Source organism: Gamsiella multidivaricata (assembly GCF_025024155.1).
Source record: "Gamsiella multidivaricata strain RSA 2152 chromosome Unknown BC939scaffold_30, whole genome shotgun sequence".
Classification (NCBI taxonomy): domain Eukaryota; kingdom Fungi; phylum Mortierellomycota; class Mortierellomycetes; order Mortierellales; family Mortierellaceae; genus Gamsiella; species Gamsiella multidivaricata.
The window spans coordinates 362,931-378,025 of NW_026251738.1; the positions used below are offsets into that span (position 1 = coordinate 362,931).

The 15,095-nt window shown below is 50.6% G+C and overlaps 5 protein-coding genes across 5 annotated transcripts; 1 reads left to right on the forward strand and 4 right to left on the reverse strand.

The window, feature by feature from the left end:
* Positions 1 to 102: 102 nt before the first annotated feature.
* On the reverse strand, positions 103 to 1,574 carry BC939DRAFT_450738 (ClpP/crotonase-like domain-containing protein; the record flags this gene model as incomplete). The annotated part of the gene is made up of 3 exons (XM_051555564.1): positions 103 to 501; positions 606 to 687; positions 1,032 to 1,574. Coding segments are annotated over 3 exons (934 nt in total), but the record flags the coding sequence as incomplete, so codon positions are not given.
* A 417-nt stretch (positions 1,575 to 1,991) lies between these two features.
* Positions 1,992 to 4,386, forward strand: BC939DRAFT_450742 (uncharacterized protein). Its single transcript, XM_051555565.1, has 2 exons — positions 1,992 to 3,660; positions 3,816 to 4,386. Exons 1-2 carry the CDS (start codon positions 2,023 to 2,025, stop codon positions 3,924 to 3,926), a joined length of 1,749 nt encoding a protein of 582 aa, XP_051412587.1. The 5' UTR covers positions 1,992 to 2,022; the 3' UTR covers positions 3,927 to 4,386.
* On the reverse strand, positions 4,114 to 6,381 carry BC939DRAFT_476939 (uncharacterized protein; the record flags this gene model as incomplete). Its single annotated transcript, XM_051558631.1, has 1 exon — positions 4,114 to 6,381. The coding sequence occupies one exon, from the start codon at positions 6,379 to 6,381 to the stop codon at positions 4,114 to 4,116; it is 2,268 nt and encodes a 755-aa protein (XP_051412588.1).
* A 1,283-nt stretch (positions 6,382 to 7,664) lies between these two features.
* On the reverse strand, positions 7,665 to 12,444 carry BC939DRAFT_450750 (uncharacterized protein). The gene is made up of 3 exons (XM_051555566.1): positions 10,869 to 12,444; positions 8,146 to 10,760; positions 7,665 to 8,029 (listed from the first exon to the last, which is right to left on the reverse strand). Exons 1-3 carry the CDS (start codon positions 12,213 to 12,215, stop codon positions 7,873 to 7,875), a joined length of 4,119 nt encoding a protein of 1,372 aa, XP_051412589.1. The 5' UTR covers positions 12,216 to 12,444; the 3' UTR covers positions 7,665 to 7,872.
* Positions 12,445 to 13,057: 613 nt separating this feature from the next.
* BC939DRAFT_396865 (uncharacterized protein) lies at positions 13,058 to 14,308 on the reverse strand (the record flags this gene model as incomplete). The annotated part of the gene is made up of 3 exons (XM_051552318.1): positions 13,058 to 13,626; positions 13,717 to 13,822; positions 13,970 to 14,308. 3 exons carry the CDS (start codon positions 14,306 to 14,308, stop codon positions 13,058 to 13,060), a joined length of 1,014 nt encoding a protein of 337 aa, XP_051412590.1.
* Between the last annotated feature and the right edge of the window lie 787 nt (positions 14,309 to 15,095).

Genomic DNA, 15,095 nt, shown 5'->3' on the forward strand with positions numbered 1-15,095 from the left:
CATGCACACGGAGAAGACTTGAGGACAACACCCACACACTGTATTAATAAAATAAAAAAACACGCCAGAAAAACCATTCATCTTTGGCACTTGCTATTCAAGGCTCACTTTATTCAAAGGATGGTCTTCTACGTCCATTCATACATTGATACACGCACATACATACACGGATTTTGATTTCCTTTCATTGGTTTACAACTTGGCCTGACCCACCAATAAGTAAGACGAGGCCTCGGGGTACATATCCTCCTTGATGTTTTGGATGATCGAACCAGCCTTGGATTTGGGTGCGATCTTGAGGGCGAGCTTCTTGGCGAGCTCGAACGTAGCATCAATGCCGTCAGTATCGGGGATGGCATCGACGATATGGTTCGCGAGCGCGTCCTTGCCAGAATAGCGGCGGGCCTCGAGAACGACGGAGCGGTAGACGTGGTGAGGGAGCTTGTAGCGCAGCAAGGCGGACATGCCCGATGGCAGCGGCGAAGGCAAGTCGATCTCGTTCTATGGAAGGGAGTAAGATGAAGGTGTGAGTCAGTAACTGAGACGATGGTATGTGGCGATGCTGTCCATATTTCTTTGTTTTTCTCTTCAGACAATACACTTACCATGCACATGAAGCCACGATCGCTTCGCATGACGCGGTAGTCGTGAGCCATGGCCATTAGCATGCCGCCTGCAAAAGCGTGTCTAAGCCGGCGGATCGGATACGAATCCGGGTCAGTTCAGATCAGTTCCCCCCGCGTTCATTGCCAAGGTTATCGAGGTACAGAATTCTCCCCAAGGATCGTGAACAAATGGCAGAGTTGATGTATGAAAAGATGGAGAAGGAAGCGCAAAGATGTCTGCACAAACACACTGATGGTGCCATGTGAGATGCCCATCCATCCATTAGTCTACGCCCAATGCATTTTTTTAAGGTTCCTCTCTCGGTAACTTTTTCAACCGATCCCTTTTCAAAAAACAGCCCTCTCGGCCGATCCCCCTCCCTCCTACTCCTCCCTCTCCCCCGAACGCGCTTTCAGTCACCTTACCCATTAACACATGCAACGGTTGGAATGGTGAAGACCAGGATCTTGTGCAACATCGGCATGAAGATGTTCTCCGTGAACCCAGGGACCGAGAACGCCTTCTCGATATGAAGACCGTTCGAATAAAACTTCTCCGATGCTCCACGGGAGATCAAGGCGGCCTCGGTCAGTCCTTCGTTGTAGACGACCTCGGAGACGTGATCGAGGGCATCACAGATCGCGGCGCAGAACTCGGTAGTGAAGCGGTTGTCGTTGTCGAGCATAGTGAGGATGAAGAGGGGGCCATCACGGGTGATGGAGAGGAGTTGCGAGGATTCAGAGGGGAAGTACTTTGCAGCGGACATTGTGAGGTTGTTTGATGGTGCTGAGGATTGAGTGGAGGTGGAGAGTGGGAAAGGCGGGTGTGGGTGGGCGAGTGAATAAATGGGTGTGAAGAGGATGGAATGAATGGAGATGATGAATGGAGGAGTCGGGTTTTTATCCAGCGTCCTTCTTCTTCCACACGCCCCCCTTTGACAGGGACAGGGACAGGGACTCTCCTCCATGTGACAATTGCGGAAATGCACACGGCCCATTTTACTATACTTTTTGCCACGCGGCTGAATACAGCACCGCGGGTGGTTGGAGACCTATCCTGGAGGACATGGAGCAGGAAGCAAGGTACATGTAGCATATATAAAATGCACTTCCTGCATCGATGCTGCAAATGCCATCCTCCTCCTGCAGTCTTTGCTCTATCCTCCACGTCTTTCGGCCATCGATCGTTGCACAGAAGTAGAATTCAGTCAAAGTGGCTTTCCTCCGTCCAAGGGTCTTGGCGTGCACAAAAGACACTGCCCCAATGGCTTACAGAGCAATGTGAACCCTCGTCTCTCTCCTTTTCTCTCTCACCTTGTCCTCCAGTTACTTTCACAGCTCCATCTTTCTCTGGTTCTTTTTTTTTTTTTCTTTTTTTTTTCAAGTATACATTTATCATCTATTGCCCAGAACCTCAATGGCAAACACACTCACACTTCCGGACGTTCTTATGCCCGTGGGCCGGCTTCTACAACTCAAAGACCTCACCGCAGCAGTACGGGTCTGCAAGGCATGGCACAATGCCATGACACCCCTGATCTGGCGCACCCTATCCTTCGACACTCCACTTTATATCACTTCCACACCTCTAAGAGTCACCGCCCAAAGTAGCACAACGGCCTACTCCACCTACAAAGCACCCTCTCCAGAAGCCATCGAGCGGAACGCAGCCCTCATCCGCAAGATCACAGTCTCCAGAGGATCCCAACAGCATCCAGCAGACCATGCAGCGCAGAACGCAGCCCTGAGATATTGCTCCAATATCCTATCCCTCGAAATCTTAAAGTCTGATGCCTATCGCTTGAACCAGCTGTGTGCGATTCACCACACGGACGAACATCTTTGGCAGGACGTTACTCCGTTCGTCCTCAGGAATCGTCGCTCCATACACACGATCGTCATCCATCGATCGAGACAGACACCTTCGAATGAGTTCATGGAGGCAGTGCTGGATATCGCTTGTCTCAGAGAGTTTACGACGGCATACTGTCACTACCGAGCTCAAACCCTAGCGCAACTCTTGGTCGTTCACGGGTCCAACTTAGAAATCCTTGCGCTCGAGGGCGATGTAATCCAACATTGTGACAACTCATCGTTGGCTCAGATTATGAGACTAGTCCAATTGAATCGACTACGGGAGCTCAGGATCGAGAAGTTGGACGGGAACATGGACATAGATAGCCAACTACAATTGATCCAGCGAGCACCGAATCTCATCAAGTTGACTTGGGATCTTGGAAGGTATCCGTTCCCGGATCAGGACGTTTTTTGTCAGATCGTTTCAGAGACATGTCCCGGGATCGAACGCTATGTCTTGATTGCCGCATCGCAGGATTTTCCTACAGAAGCCGCCAGGAGACTTTATCCGTCCTACATTGCGAAGGAACCCACGCCTAAGGACCGTACGCTGGCGAAGGTCCTAGACCTATCGAAAACCGTGACCCAATTCGATGTTCTCAAGTCCAGCTTCGGTCCACAATCCATGGCAGCCTTGAGACGACACTTCTCGGTACTAACGACGCTGAAGTTCGAGGCATGTTCGCTCTTCACGAGCACCATGGCTCAGGAATGTCTCTCGTCGACGCCACTGCTAAGGAGTTTTACGGCGGACAGGATTTCTGCACACGATATCATCCGTGGTATAGACAGCGAGCAGAAGGGGCAGTCTTCGTCTTCATGGGTCTGTCTTGGACTGACCGTCTTGGTAGTGTCGATCGTCGACTTGCCAGATGTATCCCCCCGCACCTTGGAATTCAAAACCAGTCCAGTGGAGCGACAACGGAACTTCCAATGCCATGCCAAGGTGCTCCTCCAACTCTCCAGATTGGAACGGCTCGTCCTTTTATTCGTGGGATACAATTCTGGGCTTGCACATGCTGACTATCTGACAGACAGACCTCGACTAGGGATCAAAATGGACGGGATCTGTTTAAAACCTGAGGCGGGATTGTACCAGTTACAGACATTGAAGAAATTGAGGTTCTTTAATGTGGATAGAGTGCCGCAGGACTTGTCGATGGAAGAGGTGAAGTGGATACACAAGGCCTGGCCGAGCCTGGTATGGTATCAAGGACCGTTAAGTCCGGATAGGAAGCGAAGGGAGGAGCTGGAGCAGTATATGTTAGAGCATAAGATCAGGCCGAATTCGACTTGGTAGTAGACCTGGTACAGTTACTCTCAGCAACAAGACTACTCTACTGCTTGCAATACCCCGTTCAATTAAAGCCGTCTGCAATGGACTTATCCCTTCCAATGCGTGAAATTAACATTAGCAGGCGCCTCATAGAGCCTTACCGCTTCCTGCGAGGCCGCCCCACGTAATATGATTCAGGATCCGAAGATCTATTCGTATTAAACTAAAGTTCGAAAGGCAGTAACCGTCGCGTTCTAGCACGGATTCTGACTTACAGGCGTTCAGCCATAATCTGACGGACGATAGTTTCGAGAGCCATTGCCTGCTCAGCCATTCGACATTTTTTCGCGTGTTAAATCCCTCAGTTAAACTCTGTTAATGTATTATTATGTCACATCTTGTGGTCTTGGACACTTGACATAGCGCTTGAACTCCGTTGTCCCCAGTTGAGTTGTCCCCCAAGGCCAAAGTGGCCAGGGTCGAGTTGGTCTTGAGTGCCTTAGACAACGTCTGAGCTCCGCTGTCTCCGATCCTGTTGAGAGTCAAGTCCAAAGTGGTCAGAGTCGAATTGGTCTTGAGTGCCTCAGACAGCGCCTGAGCTCCGTTGTCTCCAATTGAGTTGTCCCCCAAGGCCAAAGTGGCCAGAGTCGAGTCGGTCTTGAGTGCCTCAGACAGCGCCTGAGCTCCGTTGTCTCCGATCCCGTTGTTCCACAAGTCCAAAGTGGTCAGAGTCGAGTTGGTCATGAGTGCCTCAGACAGCGCCTGAGCTCCGTTGTCTCCGATCCCGTTGTTCCACAAGTCCAAAGTGGCCAAAGTCGAGTTGGTCTTGAGTGCTTCAGACAGCGCCTGAGCTCCGTTGTCTCCGATCGGGTTGTCCCCCAAGTCTAAAGAGGTCAGAGTCGAGTTGGTCATGAGTGCCTCAGACAGCGCCTGAGCTCCGTTGGGTCCGATCGAGTTGGCTGCCAAGTCCAAAGTGGTCAGAGTCGAGATGGTCTTGAGTGGCTCAGACAGCGCCTGAGCTCCGTTGGATCCGATCGAGTTGCCCGCCAAGTCCAAAGTGGTCAGAGTCGAGTTGGTCTTGAGCGTCTCTGCTACTATTCCAAATTCCTTTCCTCCAATCGATCTAGCTACCGTCTCAAAGGATAACTGGCGAAGATGAGATGGTCTTTTTGTTTCAAAACTGGAAAGCTTGACAAACTCCTTTGGAAGGACAACATGAATCATTTTCATATTAGGAAGTTGTATGATGCGAAAAAGTACTTCGTATCGTGTGGATGTCGGCAACAGTTTGCTGCCGAGGCTTGTTCGAAATCGATAGAGATCAAGTCGAAGAATCAATACTCTTGATTTCTTGAGTGCATCCTCTAATGCTTCAAGATCACTCCTAGTGCACTCCCAGTCGAATGTGATATCCAGGTCGTCAACACGTCGTGCTTTGCCTAGGGCATCGAAGAATTCTGCAGCTCTGATTTTGGATCCCAGCCTGATCACTACTTGACCGAGTTGCGGTTCATAAGTACCACCATTCATCTGGACTGCATTTGTAAATGCCTGTTGCTCTTTTTCTTTGTAAGTCAAACGATAATGGTCGATGCAGACCCATTTGACATGGCCCTCCTGTGTGACAATTCGGTAGAGGTTTCCTAGTGCTCGATGCTTGTCTTTGCCCTTGATAAAAGCTTCCAAGTGACGAAGGTCTGCACCCTCTAAAGCGTCCAGTCCAGTGAACGAATCCGCCTCGATGTCCTTGGCCGAGTCCTGATCTTTGGAATCGTTGTTCGCAAGTCCTTGTAGATACGCGATAGACTGGTTGACATCTGACTGTGAGATGGTGTCCAGAGAGTCCTTGAACATGTCAATAACTCCAGGGGCACTGATGGCAGCCAGCGCGGGAACGGCGAGGCCCGCAATTGTGACCCCGTACTTGATCATCTCTAGCACAGTCAGCATGTACCTGCCATACTTTTGGAAAAACTCCTTGGGTCTGTGAAGGTCGTATCCCTCATGTTTGGCAAGGTGAATGTGGTGTGGAATCTTGGTATTCTCGCCATCAAACACCTTGGTGTGCTCGCCACATTCGCAGAGAAAATGAAGTCGGAACTGGTTGTTGAGGATGTTGGCGGGGTCCCAGTTGGAGGTCTTATTGGGTAGGATGATGAATAGTCGTGGAATCGGATACTCGTGCAGCTCGTATGTCTGTGTAAGGAGCGCCGCGACTCGTCCATGAATGACTGCGAGTCGATCGAGTGCCTGCTCTTGCATCAGGAGCATCTTGTCATCCTTCTCTTTAGCCTCTAGCAGCAGAGCCAGCATCTTGTCATCCTTCTCTTTAGCCTTTAGCTGCAGTGCCAGCATCTTGTCGTCCTTCTCTTTGGCTTCCAACAGCAAATCCAGAATTTGTTGTTGTATGTCTTTGTTTTCGGACTTGATCATCGTGCTTTGTTCGATATTGCGAGCAACAAAAGGAACCAAGCTTGCTGATGACAAAAGAAGGTTCTGAGAGGTCTGGGTACCCACTTCCCCTAGTGTAGAGCAATAGACAACGGCGTTGTTGATGCTGGACTGAGGTTCTTCTGTAATGACATCTAGGACCTTGTCAGGGTAGAATGCGATGCATTGAGATCTAATAGAGCAGAAGAACATGTGGGAATTGAGTTTCTCTCTTTTGTCAGGTCGATTGAGATGTCTGGGTGATTAGTGCGTGCCTTGTGCCATCAATCTCTGGGAGGAATGGAATGGGATGACCATTCAACGCAAAGTGCTGTGCATCCGTAAACGCGTCCTGAATGTCTTCCAAACTCACAAAGCACGACGAAGTGTCAATGGCTCCAGGGATATTGGTGGTCCTGACAGAGACCTCTCGAATGATGTCTGCCTGCCGGAATTGTTGGTGTAGATGTTGTGTCATGGTGGTGGCAATTCAAAGGATGGTGGGTGAGGAATGAAGGATCTCAGCTGGCGAAGATGTCAACTTTAATACTTGTCTCTGTTGACTCTTTGGTGTCTTCGCCCTCGCCCTCGCCCTCGCCCTTGCCACTTTAGTACGGAATTAGGTTTAAAGTGTATGTTCTATGGAATGTTTTTTTTTTTGGCTCAACTGCGGCAAAGATGTTTACTCATGACCTGCTTAATGCCTAGTGTGACCCCACTTGGCATCCTTGATGACTTTGATCTTTCTAGGCATTCTCTCAATCAAGCATTGGCGGACAGAAGGAAGGGATCTTGTTCCGCTCCACTTGAAATCTTTCCCAGAGTTCGACCATGCCTTTCGGAATGCAAACAGTCAGTGGATCGGGGTAGTCAGGGGGTTCTAGGGTAGAAGAGTGATTTATTCGATGATGATTTCCATCTAATCCCACGTTAGAAGAGCTATTATATACGAAGGATATGGTGAAGCAAAGCAGCTGGAGTGCTCCAGACAACTGGGCGAAGCATTCTTATGACTATGACATCATTCTCGAATCAACCCTTGTACCTGTTGCACCAGCCTTAAATCCCTCAAATCTTATATCCAGGCATATTCATTCCCAGAGGTTGTTCTTTCGAACTGTCTAAAAACACGTCTCTCTTCACCCTTTTCCACGGGAACATCATTCACATTCCCATCCCCCCCCAACTTCTTCTACATGACAACTCTCTCTGCTCACTCCCAATATCTCTCCACCCACCCTGATAGATCCCAGCCTCGATGACATCGAATGCGCTACTCGTGGTGGAAACCGAAGACTCGGACTGGTAGCGGGACATTGGCATTTTCAGGATAAATGTGCGGAATATCTATATCCTTTGCGTCCCCCAAGTTACGCGTTGTTAAGTTCAAAGTGTGGTGTAATAATAAACGCATCTCTGTCAATCTTTCTTGCATAAACACAAAGGAAGGTGGCAATAGTGAAGTCAGTTTAATATTCCAAGTCTCCTCAATATCACCCTGAATAAAAACAGTTCGCTTTGTTACTTGGAAAAAAAAAAATGCCTTCCCAATGCGAGTTACACACTTTCCTGCAGTATTTTTGTTATTGCAGAGAACGCGTCGTCTAGGAGGACATCTTATTGTCGATAGACGTTCAAAAGAGCTAAATTAATATGTATGTATTCTAAAAAGCAAACAACAACAACAAAAATAAAACAATAAAACTATGCCTGCCGCTGTGGAAGTGCCGCAAAGATGATGGTCGCGACCACTGTCCAGAACAGACACCAAAACAGCATCCAGATGGCCTTCTTCCGGTGCAGCGTTCGGATCGATGGTTCCATTACCCGCCTGAACCTGAACACATGTCTATCTTCAGCCCTACGAACGAACAATCAACAAAGAAATTGCCAGTTAGTTAGTTTTTTTTTTTTCTTGTCTCTCCATCTATCGCGCATGTAACAAACATATTACACATGCAGTTTTTGGGCACTTACTCTTTCCCAATCAAGCCAAGCACAGGTGAGAACCCGTGGATCCCCGTTACAAAACATACTGTTCCAGGCCACCCTGCCACCACCCCCACGACCCACACCCATGGCCTCGTCCATCCACCCCAGTCCATCGCCACCAATACCACCTGCACCACCAGTACCACAATCCACAACATAATCCCGACCGCGATCATCCCGCGCTGTTTGATCCGGTTATTGACATGGTTCTGGTGCAACAGCCCCAGGTTCTGCTTGGTCGCGTATTTGAGGAACAATGGGAAATAGTGGTCCTGCAGAACGACGTCCACGACGAACCCCTTGGCAGCCCCAAAGACATGCGTGCCATCCCTTCGACCTTCTTGCTGGATCTGCATGTGGATCCGCCGACGACATTCTAATGGGAGATAGAATGTCGCTGCTGCAGGCGAGTGTGAAATGACCTGTGTTGGAGGTCCTGAACTCGAGAAGGCTTCCGTTTTCAATGCCTGTGGCTGTGCCTGTAGCTGCGATTGTGGCTGTGCCTGTGGCTGTGGCTGCGGCGCTGATGTGGATTCTGAAGGTACTGGTGCCGACAATGGACCAGAAGCAGTTTTTCTGAGTTGCTGCTGCAGGCCAGAACCAGTGCGCAAAGGCTGAACACTGAATTCCTTGACGGGTTGCGGTCTGCCTTGAGGCTGCCCTGCTGTCGCTGTCTCGAAGGCCTGCCTCAGCTGAATCACAGATCCGCCCGCACCAGTCTCAAGGACGGGTGGACCACCCACGGATGAGTTGCCCTTCGTGTCGTCGTTGAAGTGCCCAGGGCGCTTCATGTCTTGACCATGCTGATGTACGATCCCCAGACTCTCTAAAAACCGTTCGGCATCGAGGACGTCCTCATCATCATCCTCCTGGTCATCTTCATCGTCGCTGTCGTATTCTTCCTCATCGCCATCGTCGTCGTCATCCTCCTCATCATCATACTCGCTATCGTCTGTTTCGTCTATATCCTTCGTAACCGTCGTGGTATTGATCGTCAGCGTGGGCAAGTCCACAACCGTCGTTTCCGTTCCCAACAGCCGCGCCAAAAATGCGGTGATGCCGGTCGCTGTCGTTGTCCTCTCCAGTTTCACCGGCCGTACTTTCGCTGCTGCAGAGTTGACCTTATTCTCCTTACGATCCTGACCAGTACTGTCGCCGTCGTGTGCTTCTTCACCCGAAAATTCTGTCTTCTCTTCAGAGCCCGCATTCGCCGCATGAACACCGTTGCTGGCTCGCGAGTGCGATCCATCCTGGACGGCCTCATGGTCCACTCTGTTGCCAACGCTCGCTCTCCTGTCCAAAGAGATTCCTCTCTCTTGCAATCGCCTCGATTGCCGAGCCTCCGCACCTCGACCTCGCCATTTGTCGTTCCACCCCGCAATCACCTGCTCTGCATATCCATATTCAGAAGAATTCTTCTTCTCCGCTTTGCTGAGATCAAGTGTTTTCGGATCTTCTGACGTTTTTGACGTAACTGCAGCAGTCTCCTCCATAGCCATAGAAGCCGTGCGTAGTTGGACCAAGTACTTGCGGTAGATCCTGAGTGCGGACTCTTCCAGATCCTCCAGACCGATTGTCCTATAACTCTGGAACAAAAGCGCTCGTCCACCGTCTTGAATTGTACTGTGCACGCTCGATGGCTGGGCAGATTGATGAAAGCTGTCGCCCGATCGACGGGAAATGGACAGGGGTGGTTGGAGCGGACCTACCGCACCGCTGTCGGCTCCGATAACCGAAGCCTTCTTGAGTAAGGCAATGGGCTCGGCAATTTGCAACGATTGCTTCGACATTTGGCGCCTGGGTATGAGATCGTTGATGGCGGCGGTGTCATGGCCACTCGATTGGTCTGGTGACATAAAATCCTCAACCACCTCCACCAGCTGAGCTATCTCGTCCTGCGCATTCGAGCCCTGTCTTCGCGGAGCCAAGAACTGCTGCGAGCTCACGCGCCTTATGCCGTTGCTGTGATAATCCACCGTAATAGACGACCGTCTCCTTGTAACTCTCCTGTCTGGCAGAGCATCGGTCGATCCAAAGCGGTATTGTTTATCTGCATTGCCAGGTTGGGATATTGAGTGGCTATCGCTGTGCTCCTGTAACGGTTCCTCTAAGGACTGTTGACTCTCCTCCAGGGACGGCCTCCGTGCGCTCACACCGGTCAAGAGTCGATTGTATGAGCCAGCTGCCCGCTGCTCTGATCCGCGCCGCTGAGGAAGATAGAGTGGCAAGGGCGACGAGAGCGGCAAGGACGAATCCTGGACCCCATAATTACGACGATGTGTTTCTGCAGGGTAGGGCCGATGGTCGTGTGATGGTGGTGCCAGCTGCAGACTTGATCGACTGGTACGATGAAGACTCGAACCATTCAATCCATGTCCATTCGTTCTGTATCCATCGTAGGGCCCGTTTCTGAGCAGCGCTCGTTGCCCATGTGCGGTATCCTCGTGGTCTGACGGGAGATATCTATTCTGGTAGCCCGCAGAGTACGAACCCCGTCTCCTGTCACGAGTGAATGGGTTATCCTCGAGCACTTGTTCGCGTTTCCGTCGGGATTCAGAGATATCGAAGGTCCTACAAAGCTGCTCATGGGCAGTGACATCCTAGAAGTGAGCGAATGGGAAAAGACGACCAGAGACGAGCAGCAATGAATAAACATGTTTTTTTCAATCCGGGTTACTTATAATCAATTATCGTACGACCGCACTTACGGCCCAGAAATTAAGATACTCTACGGCACGTTGACTCCTCAAAAAGGCCTCAAAGTCATCATAGCCAAGGGGATACCGCGTTCTCTTGGCAAGAACGTCCACCAGACCCGGTAGCGCTTTCTCGGATCTTGAACCACCATAGCCGAGCTCCAGTGACGGTTGCTGTTGTTCAGACTGGTGCTTCTCCTTCTTTACCCTTCGCTTCTTCCTACGACCCTTCGCCTTCCTCTTGGGTTGTTTCTCGCGCTGCTCTGGTCTTTCCGATATCCGGCGCTGATCGTTTTGCGGATACCGCCGTTGATCATGCGTCGTAGGGATATTGTAGCTAGAGCTCTCTTGTCGTATAAGTGATAAAGACGGGCGCCAGGACGGTCGAGTCCTCCTGGGCTCCTGTCGCTCCTCGTCCGATATGTCCTGCACGTTACTTCTGGTTCGACTCAGACGCGCCGCTATCATCATTGCCTCTAACTGTGAGTCCTGGCTATTTCTAGTCACTTCCTCCAACTCTAAACTCGGTCTGTTTTGGAATGTATCGCCCAAGGGACTAGCTGGAGCTGAGTTTAGTGTGCTTGTCGACACCCGAAGCCGTCCAATAAAGCCTTTGCTGGTAGACCGGTGCGGCCGTCTGTCTGGTTCGGACTCTTGAGGGTCGCTTTTGGAGCCCTCATCAGAGTCCGAGAGCGGTACGGGAGACTCAACACGGATTGCAGTGCCCCATGGGTCGTGGCGTCCCTGAGGCAAATGATAGGGAGGTCTTTGACGGGTGAGATTATCCAACGATCTTCGGTAAGGCATTTGAGGGCTCGAGTGTTCATAATAGTCGTTGTGCTGTGGAGATGATGGTTGCACAGAGCGAGACGAGAGCGAGAACGGGAGGCGAGGAGGTGAGCCTGGGGAGGATGGCCGCAATGGTGTTGGCGAGTGGGGATGAGGGGCATAGGCATGATATGTGCCTTGAGGGTTCTGCGGATACTCTTGTTCACCTTGGTCATTGGACTGAGAGGCGTGGTTGATGTTTGAAGGCGTCGAGGGCGTAGTAGGGGACGATGGTGGGGGGGAGGATAGTCGTTGGGGTCGGGTGGTGATAGAGGGCGATGAGAGGGAAAAAGAAAAGGTACGAGGTCCGTTGCCGTATGAATAAGGGTGGTCCTGGGACTGGTGCTTGCGCGAGTGCTGGGCACGGCTCTGAGAGGGCGAAGCTGATAGAGGCGAGGGCCCATGTCTGATATAGCCAGCGGGGAACGCTGGGGCGACCTGTGAGGCAGAGGAGTGCGGTCGGGGGATGAAGGCCTCTTCTGTCGGGGTCGGAGGGAGCCGTGGCATGCTGTGGAGGCCTGTACCATCCATGGTGCCAGAGGATGTGCCTGAGGATGTGCCAGAGGATGTGCCAGAGGGTGTGCACGACAGGGGGGCCGATGCGGAGGAGGGGAAAAGGATCTATGGCTGTTTTCGCCAGGAGATGTGAAAGAGATGAATGAAAATGAAAATGAGGATGAGAATGAGAATGAGAATGAGGATGAGGAGAAGAGGGAGGATGAGCAGAGGGAGTTTGCACTGGGGAGGGAAGAGGTTCCACGGCACCCTTCACTCCCACGTCCTTTTCTAAGAGCGCCCTCTTTTCTTCTTTCTTTCTTTTTCTTTCCCTCCTACTCGTTGGCCTTACCACACCTTGCATAAGATGATGTAGTGATAGGGGCGGACTGGGCGAATGGATTACCTCCAGATCTTTTTTGAAATGAACAACAGCGGGGATGTGAGCCCAGTTTGAGTCGACCAACAACCAACAGAGTCGATCCGACCACCGCATTTCTGTGCCCCGACATGTTTACAGCTGTTTACACAGACACATACGCACAGTGGATATTCTCGATCGGCGTGCATCCGATGTACGCTTACGCTTCTTCCTCCGTCCCAACTCCCGCGAAACCGTTTGACGCGTCGCCGCGGTGAAACAGCACGTACTGTCGATCTCTCTTCTGAGATTAGAACGCTCCTTTTTTTCTTTTTTCTTTTTTTTTCGGAAAGGATGCCCCTTTTTCATCCTTCACTGTTGGCCATGTTCTTTGCTGCAGCCGATCTCTGGTGGTTCACACTTTACAAAGCAAAGAAAAGTGCAGGTGTTGTTCGTGTTTCTTTTATTCTGAAAAACGGATGTAGCAACCGTGTATCATGCCGTGCCCCTGCCCGCTCTATTCGTGCCTATTACCAATGACCTCCCCTACGACTTTTGAACCTGCAACAAAGTGCCGTCCTTGTCCCTGATCAATGTCGTCTACAGAGAGAGGAGGAAGAACAGAAAAGGAGAAAAGAGAGAGACATAAAGAATTTGTTAAGTGTCTGAGTATTACAGGCAAATAAACCAACGGCAACCCAGCATGACTCCGGTTCATTACCTTCGCAAATGTGTCCAAGATTTCAAACTTGAACCGAGGATTGCTCTCTGCAGCATTCCTGCTCAATGCCACCGTCTGCGGCGCCTCCGCCTTTGCAACGCCCTTGATCGAATCCTTCAGCCGGAATGGCCTCTGCTTCTCCTCCTCCAACTGCCGCGCCTTGATCTCTGCCAATGGACGACGCTTCAGCACCTTGGCGGCATCCTCAGCTGTGAATTCTTGATCCTCATCCAAAGCCTCAAACTTGGGACTGCCGACCTGGGGCAGAATATCCGTCAATGGTTCCACAATCGCTGCCGAACGCTCTGCCTTGACGCCCATCAATTGTTCCATGCCCTTGGTGAACTTTTCCTGTGCGACAAATCCTTCCGCGACCATTTCCTGTTCGAGATGCTTGAGGCGCAAAATGGCCTCAACACGCTTGATCGAGATGTTATATTTCATACCGAGTTGACGGGGCGTCCACTTTGTAGAGTCGGAGCAGTGAAACTTGTAGATCTCTTCTTTTGCAAGGTTGGAGATTGGAGGCGTCGGCTTGAACAGGGGGTTCATTGGGAACGGCTAAAGGAAAGAATATGGTGTTGTGATCAGTGCTCCTGCGATACCAGTTCGGGCATAAAAGGTTGCACACCGATCATAATAGCTGAATCGTTGCAGATCAATCCTTTTGAGCGTGTGTATGACAAGCGCCTTCCGACGACCACTTACAACATCGCCAACAAAGTTGGGTCCTGAGAACGATGGGGTAGCGAAGCGAGCACCGCCTTTCTGGAGCCACTGGTGGAAATTTCTCCGCCTGTATGGCAACTTCGTGGAGGCGACAGCACCAGCCTCCTCTGCCGAGTCTCCCTCTGCTGAATCCCCCTCTGCTCCTGCTGCTGCTGTTTTCGTGTCGGCGTTGTTGTCCTCGGTCTTTTCCTCGTTGGATACAGAGCAGGAGGTGTGCAATAGGCGCTGTGAAGAAGTAAGGACGGGCGCCGAGGTGACAGGGGCCTTGATTGTCTTGAGTGACCAAAGGGCCCTGGTGGCGAGTCTGAGGGATGCCATGGGTCCGAGTTGGAGTGTGTGCGTCGTAAAAGGTGAGGCAAGAGAGGTGATTGGGACCTGAGCGGATGTCAGACGAGAGTTGAGACCCGAAGGTGTGTTTGCGTCAAGCCACAAACACCACTCTCTCTCCACTCATCTCAAATTAAACGCTTCATGTACGTGTACGTGAATTCCGCCACCAAAAAATTGCATGGTTACACTGAACGCAGCAAAGACCAAGTGAACGAGAAAAGAAAGCAGAGGAAAGGTCAATGAAAACAATGAGAAGGAAATAAAAGATCAGCTTCCTGGAAATTCACTTACTGACCAATGCTGACTGCGGCGTGAACGTACATGATGCGATCGGGGGCGATCTGTCTTTTGCTGGCTGTTCTTTCTTTACATTTATTAAAAGCAAAAGTCGCCTATACATTCACAAACCCATGTCGGAAACAAAGTGTCGTCTTTCTACTGAGGAGTATCCATCCACACATATTAGTTCCTAGGATAGTTGCAATGCTTTGCGTCCGGTGCTACGAAGTTTCCTTTTTGGTGAAAGCTCCATTTTTTATGGGGTCTTATTTGTGCACATTCTTTTGTGTACAGATCGAACGACGCTAATTTTCGTTTGTACCCTTTTCAAGCATTAACACTTCATTCAGTCGTTTGGATGGATAGACATGGCAGGAGTAAGCACCTCGTTTTTTTTATTTTTTTTATTTTTTATTTTTTATTTTTATTCCAAGGATTCAACCCAAGTCTCAAAACACTATCTACGTGCGACTACCATGTATACGATAACTAGAGT